This window comes from Emericellopsis cladophorae, assembly GCF_022114955.1.
Source record: "Emericellopsis cladophorae strain MUM 19.33 chromosome Unknown NODE_86_length_66810_cov_114_917642, whole genome shotgun sequence".
Classification (NCBI taxonomy): Eukaryota; Fungi; Ascomycota; class Sordariomycetes; order Hypocreales; family Bionectriaceae; genus Emericellopsis; species Emericellopsis cladophorae.
Genome location: NW_026251011.1, coordinates 41,697 through 50,538, shown reverse-complemented (window position 1 = coordinate 50,538; position 8,842 = coordinate 41,697). Strand labels below are relative to the sequence as shown.

Sequence of the window (8,842 nt, the reverse complement as noted above, 5' to 3'; positions counted from 1 at the left end):
ACGTCGACCGGGAAATCCGTGTGATTATCCAGAAGAGCACGTCGCGGATCGGATGAAGTCTTGAGTCTTGACTCGAGTGCCGTCGAGCATGCGGGGCGACATGGAGCTGATCAAGATAACAGACCAACAGACTGAAGACTACAGAGCCCTGCCCGACGGGCCGAAGCCGCCCTCCAGTCGCTGTCTGTGCCTCGAAGCAGGTCTGGGTAGCGTCCAGTCGTCTTGTTGATGTTGTGCTCTTTTGAACACGCACGCAGGCTGGAGTGACCGATGACAAGTTGTCACATCCCGGAACGAGACAACGCGCGACAATCTGCGGTACTTGTAATAACGCGTTTTGGTGCAGCAGCCGTGCATGCGCTGTTAGCAGGGATACTGGACCAGGGTCCTGGATGACAGCAATCTCGGCTGGGGCCGGGGCAATTCCGTAACGGCACTGGCGCAAAGTGCCAGAAATTGGCGTCGACGCCGTCGAAGAGCCACTGAGGCCTCGAATCTTTGGATCCAGTCGCTCAAGGGACTTTGATGCTCATCACCTTGTCGACAATGTAGTCCCGCGGCACGACAGGCTCAACCGCGAGAACCAGAGAGTTGGTGCAAAGTGCTTGCAGATCAGCTGCATGAAACAGATTCCCCCGCCGCACGTTGACCACTCAAGCGTGCGACTCCTGTTCTCAAAGACGGCGGCCGTCTGGACTCTGGACCGTCATTGGGCCCTTGTCCCACGGCTTCGAGGGATGCGAGACAATATGAAGAGGCCATGAATTCACGGCAACAGCACTCGTGTCGTAATTAATTCTACACGATCGCTGGAACAAGCAGCATAATTCTGACAGAGCTTGTCAAGCGAGTGACGGCCAGAGCCAAGAAATAGAATAATCAATGCAGTTTGTGCCCCTGCTTGTCGTAGTCCCCGGCACTTCTGTTGGCCCACTGGCTGCCTGCGCAAAACCCACCAGCCGCTTCTCGCTCCCCCAAATTCACCATCACAGCCTTCCCCCCCCAGCATCATTCCATCCCATCAGTACGGCCATTCCCTCATCATTCCGCCTGCCCACGCCGCCCGACACCCACAGACACGCCTCGCCGACACAAATTATTACGCTCGCTCTCTCTCGCTCGCTCGCTCGCTCGATCATTGTAAGCACGAACAAACACGCGTCTGACCTCGCTTGACCCAGCCTGACCCCTTTCGCTTCTTCCTCCACGGCATGTTGTCGTGAGGACGAACACTGGGAACTGGCGTGGGCACGACACTCTCTACGTACCATTACCGCTCCTTTGTCTCACAATGGCGGCCACCGCTGCCCAGACGACCACATGGGACCCGCCGGCGCGTCAGGAGGACGAGGTAAGACAGTTTGACCTGGGCCGGAACGTGACTGACGCAGAGCAGAATTACGACTTCAAGTTGCCTGCCGAGGCCGACTATAATGATGCCCAACTCGCCACGCAGCGCATGAAGTCGGCCAGCGACGATGCCCTCCACGAAGAACCCCCCAAGAACGAGTCCGCCCTCCTACCGGCACTTGAACCCAAGGACGACCAGTGGATCCATCGCGACAAGTTGGCCAAGATTGAGAGCCAGGAGCTGCAAGCAGCTGGCCTATACGTTCCCCGCTCACGAGCCCCCAGCAAGCAGGCCAGAGACCGCAGTCGTAGCGCGATGCGGCGCGGCACAGACGCTTCAGAAACGCGGTCGCGTAAGAACTCGGCGTCCGTCGAGCAAAGGGCTTCCGAGTACCAAACCCCCAGCTGGGACCTGCGGACCCCCGAGGAGATTGCCGAGGAGGAAGCCACTGCCTACTTTATCAGCAACAGCTTGCGGGGGGCTTCGCGGATACCAGTGGCTAAGACGAGCCCTGCGCCCATATCGCTCGACCATCTGGAGAGGGGGACGCTTATGAGCGAGAGTCCTGAGACGGCCGCACGATCTAGGAGCGCATCGGCGAGCCTTCGGAACCCGACGCTTCCTGCCGCCAAACGGTCCAACACAGACATGTCGCCCAAGAAGGCGTCCACGTCGGGACCCGGTCGCAAAATGTCGAGCGGAGCCAAGGCTGGACAGCGGCCCAAGACGCGGAATGGCTCTGGCAGCAACACGCGCCCGCCGACGAGATCAGGCGACTCACCACCCAACAAGCAACCCGAAGGTGATCCGCCATGGATGGTCAACGCTTACAAGCCCGACCCTCGACTGCCGCCTGACCAGCAGCTGCTCCCCACAGTCGCGCGACGATTGCAGCAGGAGAAGTGGGAGAAGGATGGCACATATGGGAACGTCTACGACAAGGAATTCCGGCCTCTCAACGACACGACCCACCTGCATCCGCCCGAGGCAGCAGCAGTTCAAGCACCGCAGGCTGATTCGGCCGACGCTGAACCTGCCTCGAACGGCGAATGGCCGCTTCGACCAGTCGAGAAGTCGCCCAGCATACGGCAGGGCTCTTACTCGACCATGCCCAAGATCTCCGACAAACCGCCCACCTCGCCGATGCCCTCACCACGACCCAACGCGAACCCGCCAATGTTCCAGCCGCAGATTGAGGTGTCAAGCCCAGCCGCGCAGCGTCCTCCCGAGACCAAGGAAGAGCCCAAGGAAGGCGGATGCGGGTGCTGTGTTGTGATGTGACAGCATACGGCGAGAATCCCAGGAAGGAAAAGAAAGTCCACTCGAGACACGGGGAGGCTTGCGCAAAAGCCGATTTTACGACCTTACGACACCTTTCGCTTTTTTTGATCCTCTTTATACCACCACACATCACACCGACACTAGCGACCGACGCTTTCCATTTGTTCGTTCGCTGGACAGTTGTCCGCGTACACTTGTTTAATCGACCGCTTTTTTTCTTATTGTGTACTTTGTCAGCTCGCACATTCTCCTGTCATTCGAGCGAAAACTGGAGTTTTTTCTTCTTTTTCTTGTCTTTTTCTACGACGGGCCTACTGGTCTGCTGCACACGTGGGGGCCGAAGTGAAGGGACTTGGGAGTCCTGGACGCATGGAGGAGCGCATCTTCGCCGGAGGGCTGTCAATGCAGAGGAGCGGAGCGAAGCGAAGCGCGCGAAATAGAGCAATTGAGCAAAGGCAGATGAATCCAAAGCTTTCTCCACCGTGGGTGACGACGTGCGTGACGAATTTGGACATTCCGAGATTGAGGGATCGCGAGTCTTGTCGAGTCGAATCTCGATGTTGGCGGCACGGACGCGGCAGTGATAGCTAGCTAACTAGCTTGGTCCTGAGAACGGGCAGCAGATTCCATTGCAGGAACGCTGAACCTAATCATTCGTCAATGGAACCGGATGGGACGGCAGATCTGGCGTTGCCGTGAGCCGGCCGTCTTGGGAGGGTCCGATCGCATCTGTCTGACATCATTGCGAGATGGGAGGCTATATAACGCCGTTAGGCACGGTGAAGTTCATGGCGAGGCGTATCAAGAGCAATTGTCTAAGGAGTACTCAGTAGGAACGGTCACGGCACAAGCAACACGTTGCATCGCATCAATCCAACGACCAGACACCAGCCGCCAAGATGGTACACCAGCATGGCGACCACCACAACATCCCTTCTCACTATCGTCGAAAAAGGCAAGCCAGATCAGTCTGATACAATGTGTAGCTTGACTAACTCGCAATAAGGCCTGGCGCCTGGCTGCCCGCAGACCACCGCATCCACCATGAATACATCCGACGCCAAACCGAGCACGTCCAAACACACCCCGCGGAGCCTCTGACGCCCGCCTTGCAAGCGTTCAAGGAGCTCATCGAGAACAACACGCGGGTGTACATGTACTTTCGGCAGATGTTCGAGGAGATCCCCAAGCAGCCAATCTACCAGATGGACGTGACCGGCAGCGCGCCGGCCGTCCGCGACTATGAGACCCTGCTGCAGGTCCTCAACCGCATCGTGGGCAAGGCGCCCGAGTGGACAGACGCAGAGGAGGCCGTCGGGGTCGTGGGCGTACCCATGTGCGCCCTGTTCGACTACCCCATGGGCACGCCCAGCGGCTACGCCGCATTCCTGGACCCGGATGTCAACAAGGCGCTGAGGCGGGTGCTCAATGAATGGGGCAAGTTCCTCCAGACGCCCGCCTCGGCCGAGGTCCTCAAGGCGGGCCCCGGTGGGTGGTTTGGCCAGACAGGACTCAGCGATCTCATGGAGGTGGCCAACAAGCCGCTCGGCACGTCGCACAGGTTCGAGGACATGTACCAGTGCGACCCCTCGGCCAAGCACTACGGCTTCCAGAGCTGGGACGACTTCTTCACGCGCAAGCTGCGGCCGGACGCGCGCCCCGTGGCATCGCCCGACGACGATTCGGTGGTGGCCAACGCGTGCGAGAGCAAGGTCTTCAACATCTCCTACAAGGCGCAGCTGCGGGACCGCTTCTACGCCAAGGGCCAGCCGTACTCCCTGCTGGACATGCTGGCGCACGACCCGCTGACGGAGCACTTTGCCGACGCCACGGTGTACCAGGCCTTCCTGTCCGCGCTGAGCTACCACCGCTGGCACGCGCCCGTCTCTGGCATGATCAAGCGGGCCTTTGTGCAGGAGGGCACGTACTTTTCCGAGCCGCTGTTTGAGGGCGTCGGCGCGCCGGGCAGCGACAAGATTGACAAGCGCGGCATCGGCCTCGCACAGGGGTACCTGTCCAGCCTGGCGACGCGGGCCGTCATCTTCATCGAGGCGGACAACAAGGACATTGGGCTCATGGCGGGTGTTTTTATTGGTATGGATGAGGTGAGCACGTGTGACATTACGGTGCAGGAGGGCCAGCACATTAAGAAAGGCAACGAGCTGGGCATGTTCCATTTTGGCGGCAGTTCGCACTGTCTCGTGTTCCGGAGCGGCGTCGAGCTGGAGGGCTTTCCTGAGCTGGGGCGGGAGGAGAATGTGCCCGTCCGGGGGAAGCTGGCCGTGGCGAAGGCAAAGGCAAGGACACAAGTAGGGACTTGAGTATTCACTGTGCTTAATACATATATATTCACTGGCCCGGTCAGCACCGACTCTAGTGCTGACGGCGATGAGGGACAGACTTGAGCTCCTGCTTATCCTAGTTATATAATCACCCTCCAGCCCTCGCACTCACTGCTTCGCGTCCTGCTTCATGCCAGCCTGCACCCACTTCTGGCCAGCCTTGGCGTCCTCCTCCAGCTCCTCGGGGCTCTTCTTCATCTGCTCAAAAGCAGTGTGCCGCGTGGGGACGTGTCGTCCGGCCTCAAAGCCAGGGCGCTCGAGCAGCTTGTAGAGCCACTTTTTGAGGGCGGGAAAGTCGTCAATCTCGACGCCGGCCCAGAAGCCGTGGGCGACCCAGCCCCAGCAGGAAATGTCGGCGACGGTGACCCTGTCGCCGACGAGGTAGCCGTGCGGGGCCTGGGCGAGGTGGGTGTCCATGGTGCGGTAGAGGCGGCGCGTCTCGTTGACGTAGCGGTTGATGCCGTAGGGGATCTTCTCGGGTGCGTAGCGGTTGAAGTGGTTGGCCTGGCCCTGCATGGGGCCGAGGCCGCCCATCTGCCACATGAGCCAGCTGGTGACCTCCCAGTGCTCGTTGCTGGCGTAGGGGTAGCTGACCTTGTGGTCCTTGTCGTATGTGGCGGCGAGGTACTCGAGGATGGCGCCCGACTCGAAGATGCGGATCGTGTTGCCGCTGGCGTCCTTGTCGGTCATGGCGGGGATGCGGCCGTTGGGGTTGATGGCGAGGAACCAGTCCTCCTTTTGCTCGTTCTTGTCAAACGAAATCTTGTGCACCTTGTAGTCGAGGTTGAGCTCCTCGAGCATGATGGAGGCCTTGATGCCGTTGGGCGTGCCCACGGTGTAGAGGGTGATGTCGGTGGGTGTCTTGGACGCCATGGTTGCTGGTGTGGTGGTGCTGAAGCTCCTTCGTGGGATGGGAGTGCCTCTCAATGGCTGGAGATGTCGGGCGAGGTGAGAGAGACGAGATGTCATGAGTGAGTGAGAGGGGAAGAGGTCGATGAGCAGCTGTCAGTGCACCGGCGAAGAGGTGAACTTTATGTCGATGAGATCATTCCTTCCACGTGCCGAGGGGCGGATGGTGGGGTTCGAGGCTTCAAGCCATCCATCTCCTTTGCTCCTGCCTGGCTCTGGAGTTACGGAATGCTCGAAGAACGTTATTTGTAATTGGCACCAGCGGGGGATCGAGTTATGGTTGTGCCTTCTCCGTCCGCCGCTTAAAATGCTGATTCCCATGGCGCCGGTGACCTCATGCATTTCACTGGCAATGACAAATCGTCGCGCACCCGATCGCGAGCTCCGTTTTTTTGGAATCTTCCATGTGTTCATCTCTCAGGCTGCGAACTCGGGAGCTGATCCACCAAGTCTCGCTTTACGTTGCCTGATGCAGCACGACATTTATAAGCAGACGGCAAGCCACAATGTTCTCCGCTTGTTCTACGCTTGGCGGCACGACTTGCAGAAGGCAATTGCTTATCCAGATCTCAACCGAAATGACCATTTGGACTGTTGGGAGTGTGAGAATTGAATGAAACGCACAACAAAAAGGGGCTCAGCTTGTCAATCCGTCTGCACGACCTGCACCAAAGCACCTTTGTCTACTTCTTACAGCCAGCCTTACGCTTTATCACCGTGTTCCAGCTCCCATTGACACTCAATCGCTGATACGCAACGTCCTTCTCGCCAGCCTGTCCAAAATCGAGTGCAAAGCTACCCTCCTCGCCGTCCCCTGCCGTCACTGTTGTGGCCTGGACATCGCCGGGCAGCCCGACCACTCTGTTGGATCCCTCTGTGAGATCAAAAGCAGCGCCCGGCTTGGACTCGACCCGCACAGTCACCACACTCCCCTGCCCCTTCTGGGAGCAGCTCGCTTCCATGTGAAGCGGGTACGTTCCCCTGGGTAGATCCTGGTCTTGCGAGGTAAGATGCATGGTGATGAGATCGTTCGACCCGAAGCGGACACTCTTCTCGTCCAATGTCATCCGCGTCGTGTAGAGGGATCGAGCGACCGTGGTGTCGTTGCGTCCGTGGTGCACGTAGAAGAGCTCCGCGCCCTTGGGGGTCCGGAGAGTGACGTCCTGCGCACCCACGTGCTCATTCTTACCCTTGGACGGCGAGGCGACGACGCTCCCGTGACCGGTCGAGTAGATTGGTATCGCGGCGTCTGGGTCTTGTGACAGTATGGGGTTGCTGGTGGCCTTGACGAACGGGCCCAGGGGTGACTCGGCCATGGCGTAGCCGACGCCGTAGTTGGACGCCTCGTAGTTGTTGGCGCTGTACAGGATTATGTAGATGGGCTCGCCGTCTTGTCCCAGCCGCTTGAGAAGCGTGCTGCCCTCGGACCAACGACGGTCCTTCTTGGTACCGTTAAAGGCCTCGTAGTCATTGACGTGGTAGTTCTCCCATGCCTGGGGATCGGCGCCGTACGAGATGACCGTCTGCCAACCGTCCTTGCGCGGCGGGGCACCGAGCGCGCCGGTCCCGTTGTACATGGTGATGTTGCAGGGAAGGCTGGGTGCGTCGTGGGCGTGCACGTCCTTTTGCGACGCGATGATCTCGGGCATGGTCGAGGCGGTCGGATCGTCCCACCACGTGCGGTCCATCTCGACGACGATGATATTGGACTCCTCAATGTACTTGCCCAGCTCGTCGTCCCAGTTCCAGTTGCGGTAGGCGTTGCGCGACAAGTACAGGTACACGCGGTCGTCCTCGTCAAAGAAGATGTTCACGTCAATGGTGGGGATAAAGGTGCCCATGGGCGCCGTTTGTCCCTCCTCCAGGCTCTGGGGCGGCAGCATCTGGTCCTTGTTCATGATCAGGTTGACGTCGTGGTAGTTGGGGTCAAACGGCCAGTAGTCGATGGGCTTGTCCTCAATCTCCTCAAACGGACCGGTGGGCGACTTGGAGACGGCGACGCCAATCTTGGAGGGCTCCTCGAACTCGGCGTAGCGAAAGTTGTCCGCCGTCAGGTCCTCGGTCATCCGCCCGGCGAAGAAGAAGAAGTACCACCCCGTCTGCTCGTTGTGGTACGTCTCGGGCGCCCAGTACCAGTCGCGCGCCCAACACGCCTGGCCACCCGGCAGCCTGTTCATGTCGTTGTCGTAGCAGGCGCGCAGCACGCCGCCCTCGTGGCGGTGCCATGTCGCCAGGTCCGGAGAACTGTAGACGGCAAAGTGGTATCCTGGGTCGGCGCCCTCGGTGGAGTAGGCGTAGTATTGGTGGCTCGTGGCGTCCCAGATGACATGAGGGTCTGCGCCAGGGTGGCGCGCCGCGTTGAAGAACTGCGGCGTCCTGCCCTTGCCAGGAGGCGCGGCGACGGCGGAGGAAGCTAGGATGGCGGTGCCGACAAGGGAATTGAGAATGCGCATCTTGTCAGGAGGCGATTAAACGGTGTATGGGGCACGGAGCACGGAGCACAGGCGTCTACGATGAAGAGGGCGGCTGGTGTTTAAATATACCCCAGACTCCCCATGCCATCCCCGCAGTCGGCAATCATCCTTGTAATTCGGTCTTATTCTGAATTCATGCTTCTTGTTACTCCGTAGATGACGCTGGCTCCAGTTTTCATCCTACAGGAGTCGACTTCGGGAGTCGGGCTGTTCAGAGCCGAGGACAGTCTGTGATCTTCACACGAGCCGCTCTCTTTTGCTCGAAGCTGCCCAAGTTAATTAGTCATGGCAAAAACGCCCTCATGATAGTACTGTCGAATTGGTGCTGTATGAGAAACAATGGCATGATACCGATGGCTCGGTCCGAGTTGGCAGAGTCTAAGAAACGAGAGTTCACTGCCGAGCCGAGAACTTGACGTGTCTGGCTTCTGTTTGTCATGTTTCTATTCGAGCGTATCAGAGGCGCATGTATGTGCTTCATCCCA

General features: G+C 59.1%; 4 protein-coding genes across 4 annotated transcripts; 2 read left to right on the top strand and 2 right to left on the bottom strand.

Moving 5' to 3' along the window:
- Window positions 1-1,291: 1,291 nt before the first annotated feature.
- On the top strand, window positions 1,292-2,632 carry J7T54_007413 (uncharacterized protein; the record flags this gene model as incomplete). Its single annotated transcript, XM_051510221.1, has 1 exon — window positions 1,292-2,632. One exon carries the CDS (start codon window positions 1,292-1,294, stop codon window positions 2,630-2,632), a length of 1,341 nt encoding a protein of 446 aa, XP_051358872.1.
- A 660-nt stretch (window positions 2,633-3,292) lies between these two features.
- Window positions 3,293-4,953, top strand: J7T54_007412 (Phosphatidylserine decarboxylase proenzyme-like protein; the record flags this gene model as incomplete). The annotated part of the gene is made up of 2 exons (XM_051510220.1): window positions 3,293-3,327; window positions 3,639-4,953. 2 exons carry the CDS (start codon window positions 3,293-3,295, stop codon window positions 4,951-4,953), a joined length of 1,350 nt encoding a protein of 449 aa, XP_051358871.1.
- Window positions 4,954-5,082: 129 nt separating this feature from the next.
- On the bottom strand, window positions 5,083-5,847 carry J7T54_007411 (uncharacterized protein; the record flags this gene model as incomplete). The annotated part of the gene is made up of 1 exon (XM_051510219.1): window positions 5,083-5,847. One exon carries the CDS (start codon window positions 5,845-5,847, stop codon window positions 5,083-5,085), a length of 765 nt encoding a protein of 254 aa, XP_051358870.1.
- A 719-nt stretch (window positions 5,848-6,566) lies between these two features.
- J7T54_007410 (putative xylanase 9) lies at window positions 6,567-8,336 on the bottom strand (the record flags this gene model as incomplete). The annotated part of the gene is made up of 1 exon (XM_051510218.1): window positions 6,567-8,336. One exon carries the CDS (start codon window positions 8,334-8,336, stop codon window positions 6,567-6,569), a length of 1,770 nt encoding a protein of 589 aa, XP_051358869.1.
- Between the last annotated feature and the right edge of the window lie 506 nt (window positions 8,337-8,842).